Source organism: Mastacembelus armatus, chromosome 23 (assembly GCF_900324485.2).
Source record: "Mastacembelus armatus chromosome 23, fMasArm1.2, whole genome shotgun sequence".
In the NCBI taxonomy this organism is placed as follows: Eukaryota; Metazoa; Chordata; class Actinopteri; order Synbranchiformes; family Mastacembelidae; genus Mastacembelus; species Mastacembelus armatus.
Genome location: NC_046655.1, coordinates 7,237,040 through 7,259,147, shown reverse-complemented (window position 1 = coordinate 7,259,147; position 22,108 = coordinate 7,237,040). Strand labels below are relative to the sequence as shown.

General features: G+C 40.9%; 1 protein-coding gene across 2 annotated transcripts in view; it reads left to right on the top strand.

Moving 5' to 3' along the window:
- Positions 1 to 22,108, top strand: part of dock4b (dedicator of cytokinesis 4b) — a 90,718-nt gene that overhangs the window by 41,791 nt on the left and 26,819 nt on the right. For both annotated transcript variants that reach the window (XM_026326652.1, XM_026326651.1), the window contains exons 13-28: positions 4,079 to 4,204; positions 6,456 to 6,580; positions 7,129 to 7,291; positions 9,282 to 9,388; positions 10,749 to 10,902; positions 12,309 to 12,406; positions 12,615 to 12,698; positions 13,402 to 13,502; positions 14,493 to 14,574; positions 15,373 to 15,543; positions 17,763 to 17,955; positions 18,564 to 18,700; positions 20,592 to 20,726; positions 21,066 to 21,164; positions 21,575 to 21,669; positions 22,008 to 22,083. In XM_026326652.1, the coding sequence (XP_026182437.1) occupies positions 4,079 to 4,204; positions 6,456 to 6,580; positions 7,129 to 7,291; positions 9,282 to 9,388; positions 10,749 to 10,902; positions 12,309 to 12,406; positions 12,615 to 12,698; positions 13,402 to 13,502; positions 14,493 to 14,574; positions 15,373 to 15,543; positions 17,763 to 17,955; positions 18,564 to 18,700; positions 20,592 to 20,726; positions 21,066 to 21,164; positions 21,575 to 21,669; positions 22,008 to 22,083 (1,946 nt within the window). The remainder of the gene's footprint in view (positions 1 to 4,078; positions 4,205 to 6,455; positions 6,581 to 7,128; positions 7,292 to 9,281; positions 9,389 to 10,748; positions 10,903 to 12,308; positions 12,407 to 12,614; positions 12,699 to 13,401; positions 13,503 to 14,492; positions 14,575 to 15,372; positions 15,544 to 17,762; positions 17,956 to 18,563; positions 18,701 to 20,591; positions 20,727 to 21,065; positions 21,165 to 21,574; positions 21,670 to 22,007; positions 22,084 to 22,108) is intronic.

The window sequence follows — 22,108 nt, the reverse complement described above, 5'->3', positions numbered from 1 at the left end:
TCCAGTCTGACTAGCGTTCATGTGGGTATGAAGTTCCTCTTTAGGGGAGCAGATCAGTCTTCACATGGTTTTGTGTGCAGGAATCATGCTGTTGCAAATGCATTCAGATGACTTTTATAAATAGCTGCGTTTGCACCATACAAAACAGCAGCATCAGCAGTTTCCCATAGCAACAGGTTGGCGGAGAATCAGAACATTCAGTTCTTCAGACGTCCAAGAAATGTCATAGCATATGAAGGCTGTACATCATTCTATTGGATTGTACACTGGTGTTAAAGAGACACATTCATTAGAAGAATCAAATTACAGATATTTTTGTGAACATAAAATCAGAGCCCAGGACAAGCTTCAGATAATGACTACAAAATCGAATCTGCAGTGATTGCGGCTTGAATAGGACACAGAGAGTGATGTGCAATAATAAAGCTGTAATTATTATCTAAACAGTGTTGGCTAGTTTTTGCAGCTGTTTGCATTAAGGGGGAAATGTAAAATTAGCAGTCAGCAATCAGCTGCAGTTCATCAGAAATTTTAAAGCTGATTTGCAGAGACTTGCAGACTTGCTGCAGGGTGTTACTTTCATAATGAAAATAATTTGCTTTGTGTGTTAACAGAGTTTGTCTTATATCTGCCTCTTGTATTTGTACAGGAACACCATAGCCTGCTATGTAAAAGTTGATATTTGTTAGAGGAACTGAAGAAATAGGAAACAAGATTAGAGGCATGTCAAATATCTGAGACTGATCTACTGAGTCAGCTCATCTTTCCACCCTCCCTCAAAAAAACAATAATTACTTGAGGAGAAGCCATACAACTGGCGGATGTGAAATGATCATGAATAATCTTGTGTATGCATGAAGGGCTGCAGTAATTAAATAGAATGACACAAAACAGTCTGCATTACCCGAGCAGCGTGTTTTACTCCACTTTGGTTCAGAGCAAAACTGCATCATCGGCGTGAAATCTTAAATGGAGTTACTGTTGAATGGGTTGAGATGTGGAGCACGCTCCATTGCCTAGTTGATAAGCGCAACAAATGTACAGTAAAGAAAATAGAAACATTAAGAAACCACTTGTTTACTTATCTTATATTGGACTAAAAAAAAAAATCTTAATGAGGTTCTTTCTGTATATCAGCTTTATTTGCTACTCCTACCACTACCACCATTGACTGGCTGTATTATCATAGATAGTTATTATCACACACAGATATGCACATGTGATCAGATTTAATAATAGATAACCCCTGCAGATAATATGGTGCATTGTTGCAGTTTAATTTGCATAACTTTTGGCAGAGGATATTGCAGATAAGGGGTTTTTCTAGTAAAAGCATCATTTTTGATGCCTGACATCAAGATTATGTGATCAAAAACAGTTAATCACGCTAACTGGTAAAAAACCACATCACCGACACAAGACAGAGTGTTTCCTTCGTTCACAGTGTTTTCTCCATTCATCCATCATGTAAGTCATGCCTCGGGCCTTTATTTTTACAGCATTATTCACACTCACACACGTCATAAACGCGTGTAAGTGAATTTTTTAAAGGGTTTGCTCACATCTTTGGCTGCAGAGTGCAGTTTATTACAAACACTTGGATGTTAGCTATTGAGTAGCTGTCAGCTAAAGACATTGATCCAGCTGAACGCCTGATTTGCCTCAGTGCTTTTTCTTTCAAAGTGCATTAGAGGAGAGATGCAGGTCCTTTGTCACAATATGCTGGCTTGCATAATTCAAGTCAGTTTGTTCCAAAATTACATTTCCACCACTTAACTGAATTTGACTTTGATGTTATGAACAAAAAAATGCTTTAATCACAAAACAGAAGAGTAGTAATTTCAATTTCTAAGATAATGAGCAGTGGATATTGAGTTTCATTTAAGTATTATGAGCACCATTTATCTGTCTGGACCAAATCTGTTAATTATAATTGTATTGGCTTTGACAGTTTGACTTTGCAAGGATACACACATTGCCATTGCAAACTCTCAGATCCCCTCCTTTCTCAGTTCTTAAACACTTGTGCCTTCACTGGGTATCATTTCACCTGGAAAGTCGATTCCTCCCACAGGACAGTTATTCTGCTACAGAACAACTTTACAGAACAGATAACACTTGAGTCGCTCGTCTAGCCTCAAGACCAAATGTGCAGACTGGAGAGAATATTTCATCTTTCGTGTGTCCCTGCAAAAATGCCCATGCAGGACTTACAGAACACCATGCATAATTGAAGGACCATAATTAATTTCATTTAGTATCCAAAGGGCAATTAAAGCAAGTGTGCAGCAGAGTGTCGTAACATAATATGTGTTTATGTATGTGTGCGCTATGCTGTTTGTGTGCTTCGGCCCAGGCGTATGCATCCTTGTGTGTGTCTCTAGTTGTCTCGCTGTGTGGTTCTCCTTTTAAACAGACCTGGCCATGTGCCAGAAGTCTCTTACTAGCAGCCAATTAGCAGCAAAGAGATGAATGGGCTGCCCTTAAAATATAAAGAACACCGGGTTGTTTGGGTAATATAGAGGCAGACTCTGTGGAGAGATTGTTATTTTGTTCACATGTAGCCTAATGACTATCTCATTTTTCTTTACCTGTACGTTCCACAGTCATGAGGTCTTTCTGGATAAACGAACTGGAACGAGGAGAGTTGATGAGGAGAGATTTTGTGCACATGTAACCAGTAATCTATAAAAGAGATCTCATAAAAATCTGGTTCTGCATGAGTCAGGTCAGGTATATAATTCAGCTCCCACCTCCATATGCCAGCGTAGGCAGAGACAGAAGAGGTAGTGACAATTCGAGTGTTTTGCTAATGAGTTTTTGTTTTCTTTTCTTTTTTTCCCCTGTTTATTTATATATTTTTGAGTTTGTGAAGAGGGAGGCTGGGTGGGCTGAGAGCAGCAAAGGTTGAGGGTGTTTTTTCAGCATAAGCTCCATCTACCTGGCAGAATAGTAATGAAACCTTTGCCTAATTGTAGCCCTGCAGTAGCTTTTCAAGGCCGCCTGTTAGTATGTGTCTGTTTATGTATAGAAGTGCCAAAGGTCTGATCCACATTAAGGAGCGGGCAGATTAAGCTCAGGTAGAAAAAAAATCTCTCCCCTGCACCTAATGGGATTTTCTTTTTAATCCCCACGACACCTTTGTGACACACTGGATACACACTAGTTTTTCCCTGGCTAAAATCTGCAGATCAGCATCCAGCAATGACACAGAACCAGTAATCACTGATGAGATGATAGATCACATTAAAGCTCACATTTACATATGTTATAAACAGTAGTTAAAGCCCAGACATTTTCTATGGAAGTGGTTTTTCTTGATAAAGTTATCAGCCAAAATGATGACGTCATCTTTCTGTCTACAGTTTGACAGTCTGACTAAAAATGTTTTTAAGCCTTTTTTTTTCCTCAACGTCACTGTTTCTTACTGATTTTGGTAGCACAGTGTAATTTGACATATTGCTAATGTTTTTGCAAACAAGTCACGTCTCTTTGTTGACTCTTAGTGACTGCAGCTAATGAACCGTTTCACCGCTGCCTCCCAACTTTACTAAAAGCATCCACAACAATAATAATAATCATCCTGTTGTCTCTCACACAGTCTCTTGCTGTTTATCTGTCTGGCTCGCCCTGTCATGAGCGCGGACGCACACACTGACAAGCACATCGCACCTGCATTTTCAACTCTAAATACAAGCTGGTGCTTTAATCTAGCTTTTCTGACATTTGGTGTTATTGCATAAGGATATTGATTTGAGATGACAGCCTTCATGTAGGATTTCTTCCTAATAAAAACGAGCGGGGGATGACTCACAGGCTGTTTGCATCTTTTGTTTATGTGTGCGGGGATGCACTTAACTGTTGCTGTTGGCAGGTATAACTACAGTTGTCTTGTTTACAAGTCTGTTCATCTTTAATAAAACTTGAAATATGTCCTTGTGAATATCACCAATTGAGAATAGGATTTGATACGTTTTGAGCTTTAAATGAAAAATCTAACACCTAACTGTGCCTGGGTGTGTATATCATCAGAATATGATATTTCAGATGTTGAGTTTTGTTGTTGATTTCATTTTAGGCTTAGCTGTGGCTCTCCAGCTCCTCCATGGGGACATAGAGCAGCTGAGGCGGGAGTACATGGTCCTCTTCACCCGGGGTGTGTCCATCACCAGGAAACTGGGTTTCTCTGATGTCATCATGCCAGGTAGGACGCCACAAACCTCATGAACAAGGATTGACGCACAAGTTTCTTGTCAGGTGTTAGATACCTGTGTGTTGAAGACCTTCACCGGCCTCGTTGGTTTATTATCCGTTTTTCCTACTGATGAGGATAAAACATTTCACTTTTCTGGTATTGTGACACTTGTGTCTTTTGTTTTTCTGTTGAGTTGTTTTTCGTGAATGTGCTTGCAACCTTTGATCATTCTACCCACCTAGTTCTGTATCTATCCTTGATCTGTATGAGGGCTTAAGGTGCTAGAGTCCAATGTAGACAGGCAAACATAATGACAGTATTGTCACAACTACAGATTTATAATAGGACTACCTGCAAGAAAATAGTCCAGGGCAGGGTGTGGAAGCTCTCCACAGAAAGGCCCCAGCTGGCCAATTTAGAGAAGAAGCCTCTTACAGTGAGGCAGCAGTGCTAAACACTCTCGAATAGTACTTCACCTATTTATTCTCCACAAATTGCTGTTACCACTGACATAAAATGTGTAATTTCCTATGTATTAGATTAATTTAAAATATAACAACATGGTTGATTAGATATATACAGTAAGTCAGAAATCAACCTTTTTTTAATAAACTGTCAGTTCAGATTAGAAAATTCTATTTAGAGGCTCTAAAATTAATGATCACTTTTCCAGTGTTTGTATTGTATACATTGAGCTGCCTCATAATAGCTTCTGTATCTGCCTTGGTAACATTTGACTGACCTAGTTATTGCATGAGTAGAGTCATATTTGAATTACACCTAAGGGGACTCTCAGAAGATGAAATATTCAGGTTGTTTCACGTAGACAGGCATCATTTAGATAGGTGCTCCTCTAAATGACACAGACCCCTGCAGAGATCCCCCGGCTTAGCTGGATGGGGTCTTGTTTCCTTGGTAACAAATGTACAACCACTTGAATTGAAGGAAAAATAAGGGGCTAAAAATGTACCTGTTCATATTTACTGACACAGGGGGAAAGTGTGTACATGGGAAAGTGCAGTCTGAAATGGGTCTTTGTTTGTTCATTTACTGAGCAGGATGACAGCGTTTTTTTTTTAATCCACAGAAGAGTTGTTCTTTTAAATAAGTGTGGTGTTGGCTGGTCACACAGATAAAGAGGAACCACAGACTGTGGGTCCCCCAGAGCCTCACTAACACAGATTTATGTTCACAGTCTCTTTCTTTGTCTTTGTCTGACTACAAACCCTTAACGCTGAGTGCTCTCACCCTTTCTGCCTCTTTAAGTCTGCCCTTGGGCTATGGAAACTGTCTCTCCCTTTTTTTTTCTCTCTTTCCCTTCAGGATTTGTATTTGACTGTATCTTTCTTTTTTTTTTCTCACACACAAACACACTCACCTTTCCAGTCCCCCTCCTTGTGTGTCCACCCTGCTTGTGTGCTGCGAGCGTACAGTATGGATCCATATAGAATGCCTCACGTTGCCATGGTTACTGTTGTTAAGAGCAGAAAATCAATCTTGACCCCAGAGATACAGATATGATGAGCACACACACACACACACACACACGCTCTCACTTACTACGGTTATATAGGGAGCTTATTTTACAACGCGTCTGACCACAGCTCGTCTGCAGAGGAAACAGGCTTATCCTCTTTCTTATCCAGATCGCCTTGCACCAATTTCCAGGGATTATTTACCAATCAGTGTTTTTGGCAGATTGCAGCAACCCTCTTGACGTAAAGCTGTGTTACAGTCGCATTTGTAGGTCAGATTTGGGTTTGGGAATCCCTTAAAACATAATTGACTTTACCAGATTACTTTAAAATGTGCAGGAAGGCTCTGTGTTTATCATTATATACGGTATTTACTCAGCTCAGATGTGCACTTACTGCAAATCTCCATTAAGCAACCGATAATAATGATTAAACTGTAAAGTAACATGATTTCAGTATGCACCTGTCCAAATATCATGCGTCTGAGAGTCACTGTTTGCAGGTCTTGAGGAGTACTACTGCATATGCTATGTAAAGTTGTGTAAATGTGCTGCACATCTGCTCACAGCCGATTTTAAATCGTGCGTTCTCTGATGGTCATAGCTAAATCTCACATTTCACATCAGCAGAAAACATATTAAATGCCACTAATGTAAATGCTGCCCATCCTTGTCATGATGGATTCCACTGAAAATTGTCATCAGGCTGCTGAGACATCATTAATAATTTCCACTTGTATGCATAATCAATGCCTTGTTGCCTCGTTTACCTTCCTGTTTCTACAGGAGAGATGAGGAATGACCTTTACATCACACTGGAGAAAGGAGAGTTTGAGAAGGGCGGGAAGAGCGTAGCCAGGAATGTAGAGATCACAGTCTATGTGCTGGACATCGATGGACAAATCCTGAAGGTAAAAAGAATCTTTTATTTAGTGGCTTTATGTCACGTGCCTTCATTTTGTTTGACCTGCAACTGTCATTGGAAAGAATATAATTTTAAAGACTGAACACTATGATCAAGGATAGTAAATCCTGTAGCAGTTAACTCCTATTTTGGAGAGAAACTAATTTAAATATTGCTGACCCAGATGAAAGCTACAGTAAGTGTCTTTCCAGTGTGTTGCCCATTTCTGGTCCAGCACTGTGACAGTCTGCCTCTGTGGTTTCCTGCCCTGCCTTGGCTTTGGACAGAAAATAGACTCAAATATAACCCTGCTCCAACTGCCTCTGCCCCCGAATGGCACGCAATCCTCTCATTGTCACTATATTGGTATATCTGCGGTACATGGTTGTTAGTACTTTTATATATTGTGCATGTCTGACATATTAATTCAGTTTCCTTCAAATCTGCTCTTTATCTCATCCTTGAGCATTGCCCCTCATTTCCTCTCTTCAGCTCCAGTTCCTTTGTTACTCTTGTTTCATCCATCTATGTTCCTTCTTACTTTTTGCCTTTCAGAGTCATATGGCCGCTGGCTCGGGTGAACCGGGTGGGGATGAGTACCACTCCTTGGTGCTGTACCACAACAACAGCCCCCGCTGGGCAGAGCAGATCAAGCTTCCTATCCCAGTCGACGTATTCCGGGGGTCGCATGTCCGGTTTGAGTTCAGACACTGCTCCAGTAAGTAGGAATGAGGTTGTTGATTTATTTATCAGCTAGAGGTTAAACGGGTTAATTCGTTCACACATTAGCTGCCCACGGTGTGAATGCCTGAGGTACTGCTTTGTTTTCAGCTGATTATCCAGAGGGGCTGAAGGTAAAAAGGCGTTGTTGTGGAGGGAGAATAAGCTTTCACTTTCCCATCCGCTTCAACTTGCCAAGCCTCAGGGCTCAAGCCCCGAGGCTGCTGCCACCCCCAAACACACAATGTCCAAGAGTAGAAGTCCGGGCTCGTTTTAGCATTTTCATAACGATACTAGTTTGTCCAACTTCTCACCTCCTAATGAGACAAAACTTTAATTATGAACAAAATATTGCCCTCACTCTATTGCACTGTTTTGCTGGGCTATGGGGAGAAGGCAGAGTCTCTTCTCTCATAACAAGCTGATATTATTATGCCAGGCTGGGAGGCTGTGTGGCTGTGTGCAGTAGATATAGTAGCCTTATTACTGCTGGCAGTGCTAGCATTGCTACCCAAGGGCGGCCTATTAAGAGCCCAATTTAGGCCTGTGGTGACACCAAACTGAGAAGACAATACTGCACATACTATTAGGGCCCCTCAACTCAAGGATATCCTGCCTGTAGAAATATGATTAGCAGACACAGTAATTTTCAATTAAGGCAAAAGAGAAAGCTCATTTTTATGAATGTGCTTTTTTAACTGCTGTCTGGTTTTTGGAGTCATTATGCAGCATTGGTAACTGTTAATGTGTTAGCAGTCTAGTGTTGTTCCTAAATGGGACTGAAGGGGACTGTGAGCATTTATCAGCATCAGCAGTGCTGTACTTTAAGGACCTTTATTATACCTGACTGTTTTTGATAGAATATGTAAGATTTTAAACTCATGTTGTCATTGGAACTGGATTTCTTAGATTCTTAATAGACAAAATAAAATATTCCACATTTAGACTTTAGAACTGTAAATGCACAACAAAGCCCCTAAACCATTAGATTGTACTATATAATAGCATAATGCATTTAGCAGGGTGTTGTCGAAATATAACGTACATCAATCTCTACCTGATCTGCCAAGCTCAGCTAAGCCTGCGTTTACCACAGTGCCCCTTAAGCTTTCCAGTCTCTCCCCATTGCCCAAAGCTGTAAAGGTTTATAGATTAGGAAAACCTGTCCGAAGAGAACCAGACACAACAAAAAGCAAAAAGTGTATAGCAAGCAATAACTTTCCCGCTGTAAAACCTTCGTCACAGCAAAGCAAGACAGGAATAAAATGGCAGTGGAGGAGTAGCAATTTCTAAGTATAATACAGTACAACTTGTCCTTCTCCAGGGAGAGCGAACACACAACCAGACACACAAGCCGCCTAAATGAATCAGTGGTGCTGCAATGAAAGGAAATAGAAACCTTCATAGCACTACGCTTCTGACTTCCCGCTGTGCACATTAGCACTTTATTGCTAAAGCAGCAGATACATCAGATTACATGTGTTCATAATGCAAATTATGCCCAGAGCTTTAAGAAATCTTCTTAAAACACAGACCACATTAATCAGGCCCTCGAAGAGTAACTTAATAAAGGCTGAAAATATGTTTTCTGCTGTTTTTTTTTTTGTGTTTTTTTTTGTGTGTGTGTGGTTGTGTTTTGCCAGCAGTTGATGTTGTGCTGAGGTCAGGGTACTTACTCAGGGTAAGGTCACAACACCCAGGTATTATGGGTAGTGTGGTACAGGTGCAATACATTTTTGATTCTACCCAACAGACAGGTATGTGGGTTACATAAAGATGAAACATATCCTGTAAATGTTTTCTTGGCAACACATTTTAGTGTTTATGTTCACATTTGCAGTTTTAAAATAAGTTACACTTTAAGATACTGGTTATACTTTATAGAACTGGTTTCATTATATCAGCTGTTGTTTTGTTGTTTGTTTTCTTGCAGCCTGTGATTGTGTGTTTTAGACTCAGTGCCATGTCAATGTGTTGTTGTTTGACAGCTAAAGACAAGGGAGAGAAGAAACTGTTTGGCTACTCCTTTGTTCCTCTGATGCAGGAGGATGGCAGGACTCTGCCAGATGGCACACACGAGCTCATTATTCATAAGGTAAAGCTCTCACCGACTACATTTGGTCTTCATCATTGTGCTTTTCTCTCGTCTTAAATCCATTTATGACATACTTAACATGATATTTCTATAATGGCCAAAGTGAAATTTGCAGACAAAAGATGTGCCCAGTCAGAGATAATGGAGTCCAGTGGTCATCTGTTTTGTGTCGCTTGTATCAGTGAGGTTACTTCAGAGGGGATTACACATTGTACTGTGTATGATTATGTGAATCATTTGTGCTGAATGGTAAAATGTGGTCATTCTGTTATCACAAACCGCTCACATCAATCCATTGCGTCGGGCTGACAAACCAGTGAGTAACGTCCACTTGCGTAAGGTTTGAGGTTGGTTTTTAACTGCGGGTGAGTGTTAATGTCTGTAGGTTTGCTTGAGCGTGTTTAAGAGAGAGTTGGTACTTGTGCATTTACTTTGAGGCAAGTTGGCAGATGTTGGTGCAGACCTAACATGCTATCTATATTTAGCATGACCCATATGTCCATTCTCTGCATTTTACAGACCTTAAGAGGCTGACAGTCATCTTTTTGCACATTTTTGGTTTGACACATCAAAAGACTAAAGCTAATAAAATGGTCAGCATCCCCAGTTAGAAGCTTCTGCAAGATGCAGAATTCAGAGTAATTGCAGACTGCATGCTTTTCTTCAGCTTCAGGCAAAGGGTGTGTGCGTAAACCTCAGCCTGTGCACAGGACAGAAAAGGAAGGAGCAGATTCATGCATTTTCTTGGCACACTGACCAAAAATCTGCTTGTTTACACTACTGTTAGCTCCAATTTGTTTTAGCTGTCTTTAAAAGTGAAGACAAATCATAATTGTCCAGTTTTCCCTTGTGTTGCCAGACTTAGCAACACATCAATTCCACAGGTTTTAGAACTCTGGTAGTCTGTTGTGTTCCCACCATTGAGAAGGGGGAAAGGCCCAATCTAATGCCAGATGAAGGTTGCTGAAAAGCTCAATGAAACTGGCATGGCCTAGTTTCTTCTCAGTCCCAAAATAGACACAGAAGAATCAGTCCAAACTGTGGAGCTCAAATGGCCTCAGAAGTGCATTAAGACTGCACATGAAATCCTAAAAAAAAAAATCCCATTTGTCTCTGAACCTCCCAAAGTTTTAATGTTTTCAATGTCATGACTGTAAACAAGCTACAATTCTACACCGGTTATAAAATGTGAACCTATCATTTACAACCTATATATATTTTCTTACTGCTAAAAGAAATCACTCACATATGGTCTAATGAAAGCTTTCAGATATTATCACGTTCATCTGCTTCTTTCTTATAAACCCACTGTGCCAGCTCACCAAATGTGTGCTTTTCTTTCTCTTCTTTCTCTTTCCAGTGTGAGGAGAATACCAGCTTGGCAGACTGCTCGCGCTACCTGAAGCTGCCTTTCTCTAAGGCCAACCTCCCATCCAACAACCAGACACTGAAAGGCACAAAGGAGTCTTTCTGGATCACCAGCTTTCTCTGCTCCACCAAGCTCACACAAAATGGTAAACTAGACTCGGGATTGACAGTCTGCCCACTTGCCTGGTGAGGTGTGTGTGCGGACGCTGTGCTCGAGCTGTTGTCGCATTTTAAATTAGTTATCCTGTAGGTTGCCGTACTGTCCAGTCATTGTGTGTCTGTAAAGTAGGGTGTTGAACTATTAGTACCAAAGATAGTTTGAAAAAGACTATCGAAATGGTAAAATGCCATATGTTTAAGGAAAAAACAGTGAGTTTCTGTGCAAGTGAGAAAATGGTATTTCCATCCAAGACGTGTGTGTGAATAAACCTGTGAATATTCATAGTGGGAGAAACAGCTTCCAGTTTGCAGAACTCACTCAAACTAATAAATCCATATGCTTTCCGAAATCTGCTTGCACAGTGGGGTTTGCAGTCTTGATTCATCAAGACTAGCTGGCCTCATTCATGGTAAAAAATAAATAAATCTTTAGCCAACAGTGAAGATGCATCAAAATCAGCAGTGACTCCAGTGAGTTACTGGTGCACTACAAACTTCATCAAGCTCTGTCCCTATTTTAGCAGGATTAGCTGAAGAATACAGTATAGAAAATATAACAACTACAGGCACAATTCACTTGGGGGAAAAGCTTTAATTTGCTGTTAATTTCCAGAATACATTTGATTTTGTTGGTAAATTAATTAGGAGTATTGCAGATATTTTGATGGTAAAAGAATATTTGTCACAAATTCATACATAACGTTTCAAGAGATACTTCAGGTTGAGCAGACGGGTCATCTAAGAGACTTTCTTCTTGAAGCTTATGTTTTATTCATGTGTGTGTCTGGGGGCTCTGGCTCAGGAAAATGACTTTTTATCTCCTTTATCCCACTGCACTTGAAAATGTCATAATTTGTTTGGATTCGGCGGAGGTTTTGGGCTATAATAGAAGTGTGTGATGCTTTGACGGCAGCACGGTGGCTGGGTGTTTAGCACTGTTGCCTCACAGCAAGAAAGTCGTGGGTTCGCAACCTGGCCTTCCTGTGTGGAGTTTACATGTTCTCCCTGTGCTTGTGTGGGTTTTCTCCAGGTACTCTGGTTTCCTCCCACAGTCCAAAAACATGTATGTCAGGTTGATTGGTGACTCTAAATTGCCCATAGTAGTGAGTGTGAGTGTGTGAGGTAGTTTGTCTCTATGTGGCCCTGTGATGGACTGGTGACCTGTCCAGGGTGTACCCCTGCCTTTCACCCAAAGAGAGCTGGGATAGGCTCCAGCAGCGGGTATAGATGATGGATGGATGGATGGATGGTGATGCTTTGTGATCTGAGGTGCATATTGGCCCCTAATCCTGCCTTTTCTTTACAAACAAGCAAAAGATGTGTCTTAATCTCTGCTGCTTGTCACTCTTTTGTTTACTGATAAGTGTCCCTTTACCACCCCGTCTTTCTCAAGGTGATATGCTGGATCTGTTGAAGTGGCGAGCCCACCCTGAAAGGATCAATGACAGCCTCTCTAAACTGAAGGAGATCGATGGCTCAGAGATTGTCAAAGTAGGTCCAGAATCAGATTCCCAGTCCTGAATTGCTCCTGCTGTCCTTGCAGTCACACCTAGTTGTTTTTAATTAGATTTTAGTCCACATGCACCTAAGTCTCCAAATTGAGAAGTTGAGAATGTTAAAAAACGGAAAAGCCATAAGTTCATGGTGCAGCTCTGTGTCGCTTTGTCCAAACTTTCTTTTGTCCCACTCCTTTTACCAGTTTCTACAGGACACTCTGGACACTCTCTTTGGTATTCTGGATGAAAGCTCTCAGAGATATGGACTGAAGGTGTTTGATTCTCTGGTAAGTAAGCTGTCCATTTTCATGGATCTTTGTATTGTCTTATTTTTTTCTTCTTCCCATAGCAAAATCTCATATTGTTTGAGTCACAAAAAAACAACAACAAAAAAAACAGAAACACGTGCTAACTGTGGTTGAAAGAGCTAGTGATGTAACGCTTCAGAGCTCGCTGGACCAATCTCACCCCGGTCATGCTGCACTGCACAGATACAGCGAGGCCAGTGATCGATCTCTCCCTGTGCGTGTGTGTGTGTGTGTGTGTGTGTGTGTGTGTGTGCGTGCGTGCGTGCGTGTGTGTGTGTCTCTCTCTCTCTCTCTGGCTGTCATCAGTCTCACACTGACACATGAACAGACTTTCTCCTCTCAGTGTGGTGTTATCAATGATGAAAAGCTCTCACAAGCCAGGGCAACCATCAAGTTTCCTTTTTGTGGTTTTGAGATCAATCCAACAAGTCTGACAAGTGGACTTATCTTCTGTGGTTTGGACAGATTTAGTTACAACAACTATCACACAACATGAAGAAATCAGTGCAACCAGTGTCAAAATGTTGTTATATTTTTAGATGATCTGTATACGTAAATATCTAAATATAAGTTTTTGAACTTTCCCCTTATCTTTAGCGTCTGATGGTAGAATTTAAAGTTTAATTTCGAGGTACAAATGTATATATTAATCTGAAGTGTGTTACTTTCTGCTTTACCTCAGGTCCACATCATCAACCTCCTCCAGGACAGCAAATTCCAGCACTTCAAACCAGTCATGGACACTTATATCGAGAGCCACTTTGCTGGAGCCCTGTCCTACAGGTAGGCAGCACCTTGGCCCTACAATATCTCAGCCTTACTTGCATATTGTATTGTAATTGAGTATCACATTGACGGGTAGTATGAGAAGCCAATCTGCGTCAGAGCTGAGAGGTGGCTCTGCTCAGCTCTGTTGCTTTGTTTTAGTCCCATACAAGAGTGAATGAAATGGTTTTGGTGCCCCCTGGTTGATGAAAAGTGAATTAGAAAATTGTGCCGACTTTTCCCATCACCTTTTTTTCCCCTCCTTATCTGTTACATGCACACGCACACATACATGCATATTCACAGCCTGCTGTACTAACCAGTCCAACTCTTCACACTTTCTATACCTGCTAAAATGGTGCTGCCTTTTTTTTTTTTTTACACACAGAATGCTGCTATTTTTATATCCATGTGCTCTAAACTCTTACCTGTGATATTGTTTCATTAAAAGTGCTACACTTAAATTAATCAACACGAAAACTGTGCTCACCGATGTCAGTTTTTTTTTCTTGCAACTATCTTAAGATTTTAATTGGACTGTCTCAGTCACCAGCTCACTATTACACAAAAAGTATCTAAAGGTTGAGTCAGGGCAACTGGACTAAAACTGAAAGTCCAGTTGCCCTGACTCAACCTTTAGATAACTTCCCCTGGACGACTGAGAATCTTCACAGACATTACACTAAAAGGATGGCTCTCCTGAAATATTTAATTTGAACTACAGCTATTTAAAAATGCAGCAGCATTGGTCTTTGTCCGTATTAGTTGGCCACCCCAAGGTGATCTCTCCCAGCTATAATGTGCAAAGCATTTATAGAAGCATGGCATTTTATTAGAAATGGATTTAAACATTGTGTGATATGAACTGTTTCACTTCTAAATGCAGCATTGCCTCATCTCTATTTGGCAAATCCATTGGGAAAGACCATATGCAATGTAGCCAGGGGTGAATGGTGATAGCGTCTATGTGTGTGTGTGTGTGTGTGTGTGTATTGGTGGCTTCTCTAGGGACCTGATCAAAGTACTGAAGTGGTACGTGGACCGCATTGTTGACGCAGAGCATCAGGAGCACATACAGCAGGTGCTCAAGGTGAGGCATTTGGTGCAATACACCTGCACAAACATGGGTGTTTTCAAATTGCACGCTCCTACATGCAGCTGTCTTTACAGACACATAATCACACAATACACACACAGACCATTACGCCATCAAAACAGATGCGTCCAGAAATACAAACTTGCTCACTCACAGCCACTCCTGCTAATTTATCTCCTCATCAGCAGCGAATACATTTTGCCACCATTCATTATTCTCCTCCTCTGTTTGTTATGCTGCATGCAATTTTAATCAGCAGAAATGCAGTGCCTCTGGAGTTGGGAATCCACATGATATTATTCTAATGACTCATGCAGATGCACCATCAGAGAAGCACACAGCAGCTTCAACAGTGCAGCTTCCCATTATCATTCACAGGTGGCATTCTGCAGCAGAAGTAAACAGTAATATTATATAGTACATAGCGATACATTGCCATTTGCTTTTATAAGTAATTTATAAAACATTTTTGTTTGGTGTTGTGAAGTACCACATTACTGAGAAGTATAATTTTCTATGAAGTAAGTGAACTTTAGATGATTTGTTTTGTGTTTGCAATGAAGTGATAGAAAATGAAAAGCAGATGCTTTCAGTTTGTAGCAGATAAACAAAACACTCGGTTGTGACTCAGGGCTTTTTCAGTTTCTTAACTAATTGCATGGTTTATACAATGTAAGATAATCATCAAAGACTATATTTATGTTCAGTGCAAAATTAAAAAATTGCTGAAAATGAAGGCTGTCTGGGCAGGTTTTTTATTTCTCAAGAAATGTTTTCCGTCTGTGTCTTCAGGCGAGCGAGTACATCTTCAAGTACATTATCCAGTCTCGCCGACTCTTCTCATTGGCCACAGGAGGCCAGAACGAGGAAGAGTTCAGAGTCTGCATCCACGAGCTCTTCATGTCCATCCGCTTCTTCCTCTCGCAGGAAAACAAAGGCAGCAGTCCGGTCGCACAAACCCAGGTGTGTGGTGTATGTGTGTCAGTGGTATTTGCGTGTCTCAGTTTCTCTTTTTGTCTATGAATGTGTGAACCTGTGCCTATTTGCACACGTGCACCACATTATGTTTTCTTTCCTGAGGACTCCTTTTCATGCAGCTGTGATATTGAAAAATTGGCTGTAATTGACTTTCACGTTGCCGGAGGATCTAGTGTATGAATAGGAAATATTGTGGCAGCTTCTGCTCTTCCGGTGGGAGGTCTGCACAGCGGGGCTGCCGCCTTCACTGATTTCAAGCAAGACCCAAACAAACAAGCTAAAGACGCTAAAGATAATCCTAATTACACACCAGCAACAGCTGCTCATGTGGTTGTGTGTCTTTCTTTTGCACAGTCATCAGAGAAATACCTATTTTTGTGATCTGCGTATCAGTTTGTGTTGCTCTTCTCCATCCTGGGCGCTCCTAGCCGTCCTGTCAGATGCCTGTGTCAGTTCTCCTTAGCATAAAAATGATTCTTCTCGTTTATTTCCTTTGTGTTCACCTCATGTTTTGTTCTTGCATTAGGGAAAATAGTTCTCATCAGGTTTATTACTCCATCAGGGTTTCTTTTCACAGCTCATTTGAACAATTAGAACAATCTACTCAAGACAGTGACAGAAAGAGCTGTGTTTTCTCATTTAAAGTCCCTCCAGTCACGTTTCAGTAATCTTACCTCACGTTGAAGCTACTTTGAGAATAAGATTATTAGGCCCGAGCACCCACCGAAGGTGAAGGCGCAGGGACTATTATAATTGTTCAATGGGCCAGGAGTGAAGAAGTGGGGTGACTTTAGACAGTGTCTAAGGCGGGCGTGGCCCTGGAAATCGTTAGGAATATAATTATTCTTTTTCTTCACGTTCGGTAACGACTTCAAATTTGACCCCCTGAATATGTGTGAAAACTCACCAAAAGTTGTCCCGCGAAAATGTTATAATTTACAGGTTTCATAAACGACCTCAAAAGAATGGCTCTTCGGCGCCCCTACAATAGTGAAAATACACCAACACTTTTTTCATCGCACAGTCACCAAACTCAGCATGTTTATTCTTCATGTCGGGCCAAGCAAAAAGCTTATCATGTCAAGGTCGTACGACCAACAGGAAGTCCATGAGTTATTCCAGTTCTGCTTTCTCCATGCAGTCTGAAAAGCCCTGCTTCACCCCTCCACTGACTTCTGCTCACAACTAATCTGTATTCTAAACACAACAATACCTGAGGGAGGAAGCAGGTCAGGCTAATGCTAATCCCACTTAATCCATAACATGACACACACTGGCCAGCACACACAAACACAGAGACACACACGGTAACAGCAGAACTGGGCACAGTTCACATTACCAATTATTTACAGATCACTTAGAGTTTAAAGTTGTGATGGGATTTTCAGTTTGGTGTCCTTCTTTATTTTATTATTCTTGAATTTAATGTTAAATTAACGTTAATAAAAATCCTGCTGCTAAAACACATACTGTATAGTCTGTGTAGGTTCTGGGTTCTTATCCAGCAACTACAAGTACTATAGAAACTCCGTGGCTCGGTCCGAAACACAGATTACAATGAAACGAGCTGTTGCTGAAAAATAGATTCAGTTTCCTCCCAACCTTTTCAGGATAAAGGAAGGTTAAAAGAAAAAAAAAATAGATACTGCTCTAGATTTTAGTTATCTGTATTTTTCAGCATTGCAGTGAATATCTGACAGAACTTGACAGGATGAAAAAGCATCAGACAGAAAGCTGCAAGCAGCAGCAGACAGATGTCCCTCTGGAACAGTTCTTTAGTTTAATCCACACAATCCTTGACTGGCAGGGGCTCTAACCAAATACAATTCAGGCCAGTGGTTCGTGGCACAATATTAAATATTGACTTTTCTCAACAAAACAGTTCCCATCAACACAGATATATAAATATGGGGTGTATTGAGTGTTATATTCGCCTTTTCTTTTACAACTTCACAGAATCTCGTGTAATAAACCCTTTTATGTAAAACCCCTACGGCACCAAGCATTGTCGAGCTTCAGAGGATGTCTGCATTATCACGACTATGAGCTCCTGATATGTATTTCTCACTTAGTGGAGAATGTATTAAAACTACTAAATAAACATGATCTAAGTGTTAATACTTTTTGCTGCTACCTACAAAAGATTCCAGCCTTTGATAAAACATGATTCATAGTGTGACTGAACATTGACCCTTCTTGGCCAGGCGGTGTTCCTGCGGACATTTCCAGCAGTTTATGGCGAGCTGTTGAAGATCTTCACGGTGCGGGAGGTGGCCGGCTTCATCAGGGAGACCCTGGGCAGCCTGCCCACCACCGTCCACGCCGACTGCCCCCTGGAGACTGTCAAACTGCAGTGCATCGCTAAGACTGTGGAAAGCCAGCTTTACATTAACCCAGGTAAACAGATGCACACTTTATGTACATTTTGATATGCATACATAATTAAAGCTTGTAAACACACTGTAAACCCAGCATGAAAAAGTTGGTGAGCAAAAAACACAAATCCAAAAAAAAAAGCCTTGCAAACAGATTATGAGCACAGAGGAAAAACAGGCACAATAAACAGCACAGAGGGAAGCAAACAAGCAGATTATCCACAATATGCTGACAATGCTGGGCAATATTTTCTGTCTTGTACTCTATAAACACAGGATATCAGTCCATATGATACTGTTCAGCTGTGCATTCCTACAGTGCAGTCATTTGAGAGCACACCTTGACTAATTGTTACCCTACAGTTCATTAAACTCCATGTCATACAATTGTTCTTGATAAAGGCTGAAGCAAATTACTGTGACAGTGTTTTATTTCCAAGTGTGAAAAACATCCCTCATGGTAATCAGAACATCACAATAAATTTAAGAAACAACATGGAACCACAGTCAATGACTGAAAATGCTTTGTTGTCCTTTTTATTAAAACTCGATTGTTCATCTCACGAGCATCGTAACGTCTCATGATGTCTGACAGCTCACTGTGTGTGTCTGTGTGTGTGTGTGCTTCAGATTCGCGGTGTATCCTGTTGCCAGTGGTGCTCCGAGTCCTCCAGGCCCACATGCAGGAGCAGAGAGACCTGGTCATGTGTGCCAGCATCCTCACCAGCATGCTCTCGCTTATTACGAAGGAGGAAAATGGCACAGCTGTAAGTATTACAGTGATACCTGTACAAACTCTTCTCATCATTAAAGACACTGTTTGACCTTTTGGAAGATACACTTCTTCATGTTCTTGCAGAGAGTTGTATGAGAATATCTCCCTGTCATGTCTGTACAGTATATTTGAAGCAAGAGCCAGCAGATAGTAGCAGCAGAGTTTTAGCTTAGCTTAAAGACTTGAAGCAGCTACACTCTGTTCAAAGGTATCAGCACAGCTAATGCTCACTAATTACCGTATTTTCTGGACAATAAGTCACACTGAAATATTGCCGACCCTCACTCCAAACTTTGTTTCAGCTGGATCCTTTATTACCTGCAGTTTGAAATCTGCAGCATAGCTCTTCCTTTTGGGTGGCACTTTCACTTGTCACACTAAGAGTTATGGTTTAGCGTAACATTTTAACTTTTTCCGCAGTATAATATTATCTTCAGTCGAGTCACAAATGCCACCTAACAGTAGTGACTACTCGACAAATGGATGTAAATATACATATATATATTTTTAAGCCAGAGGAGTAAAAAAAAGTATGACTTATAGTCCAGAAAATACGGTAACGTGTTTTAGTTCTGTTGTTTACTTCATACAAAAACTTTGAAAAAGACAGATTTTTCTGGGGTACTAGTGCTAGACTAATGGGGCAGTCACTTCTCAGTCTTGCCGTTGCTGTATGGTTGCTGAGCATCCAGCAGAGGCCAGTGGTTAGTTAGCGAGCTTTAGAGATTCTGCTGTTCTTTCTTTTTTTGTTTTTTTTTTATTTTTTTAACCTTTGGGCAGAACCAGGGTAGCTGTTTCCCCCCATATCCATTATTTGTGTGAAGCTAATCTAGCTGGCTCTAGCTGCACATTTACCATGCAGCCATAAGAGTGGTATCAGTCTTCTCATCTACAGTAATTCTCTTATAACTTAACAGCATGCTGTGGAGTTGCAGTGAATTCCCTCTGCTATTTTACAAGGCTATACAAGAGAATTATTGCCATAACAACTGGAAAATAACTTTAAAGGAAGGCAGAGCTGGAAGAATTAGTTTTACAGCAATTTCCTCGCCAATACATTGCAATAGCAGATTGCTTTGTTGTGTGTATATGGTCAATTAGTCTTAGTAACGGGGACACTGGCAGCCGTGCAGTGCAGTAATGAGGCCCATCAATTTAGCAGTGGGCATTGTGGAAGTGGCAGTCGCTTCGAGCTGAGCGTGTTTATGTGTGTGTGTGTTATTTGTGTGTGTCGCAGTTTGGGTTGCCTGGCTTGCAGTGTTCGCTGCCAAAGGGGCAGCTAGTGGTAAAGGCGCACAGTGGGACACACAGACAATACACACACAGAATGGCACCACATCTAAAGGGAAGTGACAGCAGTGGCAGCCAATGTGCCAGTCTGAAGCTCTTTCTCATTATCACTCTGTCCAAGACCTGTCTGTCTTGTCAGGGATGGAGACCAGAGGGAGCTGCACACACACACAAACACACACACACACATAAACAAGTTTGTCCTCCATTCTCCAACTGTCTCTTTCTGTTTTCTCTTTCATTTTTTTTCCCATTTTCCACTTTCATAATTAGGTGGATTTATAGTTTTAAAATGTTGCTCTTAACATTGAAACATCTTATTATTGCCCACACATACTAGTTGAAGACTCATTAAAACCCCATCAAAGTAAGATTATAGGGAAAGGAGTGCAGAATTTGGCTCATTGGAAGAGATGTCATCTCTTAATCAAGGCTGTGGTGCCAGAAAAACTCAAAGTGTAATACAATTTAAAATAATTTCAAGAGAACATTCGTGTAACCATACAAGATGCATTGTTTTTATGCTCTCTGAGAGTGAATTGCAATGGTCACATGTATTTAATTTGTACGTGTGTGTTTTATCCATTGTGTAGGAGCCTGTGGTGTCTGAGGAGGTGGAGCTAATTGTGGAAAGCCTGCTGGGAGTTTTACTGAGGACCATCCTGGAAATTAGCAATCGGCCCCAATCAGCCGGACCTGCCATGAGACTACAGTTCCAGGATGTGACTGTATGTGTGTTTTACCATGCAGTACAGTGTCAGTCTGTGTGTGTGTGTGTGTGTGTGTGTGTGTGTGTGTGTTTGGGGACAAAATGTGCAATGAGTAATTATAGATTTTTAAATTGACTTGCAGCTGTGGAAACTTATAATTCCAACCACATTATTAACATTAATAGCAGTAATTAAGATTTTTAATACAGCACAGAATCAACAGTGTCCATCATTTGGTGTCCATCACTTGTGGAGAGGTGAAGGGTCATTATTCTGTTAAGTTAGTGTTAGTTGTTAGTGTTAATACTGATGAACACAAACTTTCTTTTTTCTTCCGGGCGTGTGTTGTCCCACCAGGGAGAGTTTGTGGCGTGTTTGTTGGCGCTCCTGCGACAGATGAGTGACAGACACTACCAGAAGCTGCTGCAGGCATTCAGCAATAAAGACGACCTGAGGGTAAGACCACCACACCCACCTTTCTATCTTTCCATACCTGCCAGTCTGTGGCAGCGCTTATTTCACTCAGGTGTGCAGGTGCGCCTGTGTGTGAATCTGAAGTAGCAGATTAAATGGAGACAGATGTTTGATTCCCACCTGCACTATATAAAGCCAGTAATGTAATCTTTGTGCAATTTAAAACTAAATCTGATCAGAAATTCAATATAATGAAGCAAATTGATTTCACCGATTGAGCAGACACTGGACTTGGAAAAAAGAACTCGCAGAGTGCACACAGAATTATAGTTGGTCCCTGGGATGTTAGATATTAGAATATTAGATACTGTGATGTAAAATACTGCACATACTTTAAATGAAGCTTGATCTAAGTGATTTGCATTCCCGATGATGCTGGTGTGTTTTTCCAGGACTTCCTTCTTCAGATCTTCACGGTCTTCAGGATCCTAATCCGACCAGAAATGTTTCCTAAAGACTGGACTGTCATGCGGTTGGTCACCAACAAGTAAGAGCACACATGTGAATCTGCACTCACAGATTTGGAAAAAAAACAAACGCATCTCAGGCCAGATTGAAAACAGATTGCTCCAGGATTGCAATAATAAAAAGTGAAAAAGCACCAAAATCTGTGGACTCCAACAGATTAGTGTCTCTTCATTCCCAGCTTATCGTCAGTGCCACTTCACTTCGTAATTGCACATTCTCTTCATCTACCTCGACATCATGTTTTATCTCTACTTCTGCACTACTGCATGCTCTACGGAAGAGCTATTTCAATAACGTGTATTGTTGGTGATGATGCTTGCTCCTCCAAGGTGACATCACTTTCTCTTGTTTATCTAGTGTCATCATTACAACTGTTCTCTACCTTTCTGATGCTCTGAGGAAAAACTTCCTCAATGACAAGTTTGACTATAAGGTAGGAGAAATGTTCCAGTCTGTAG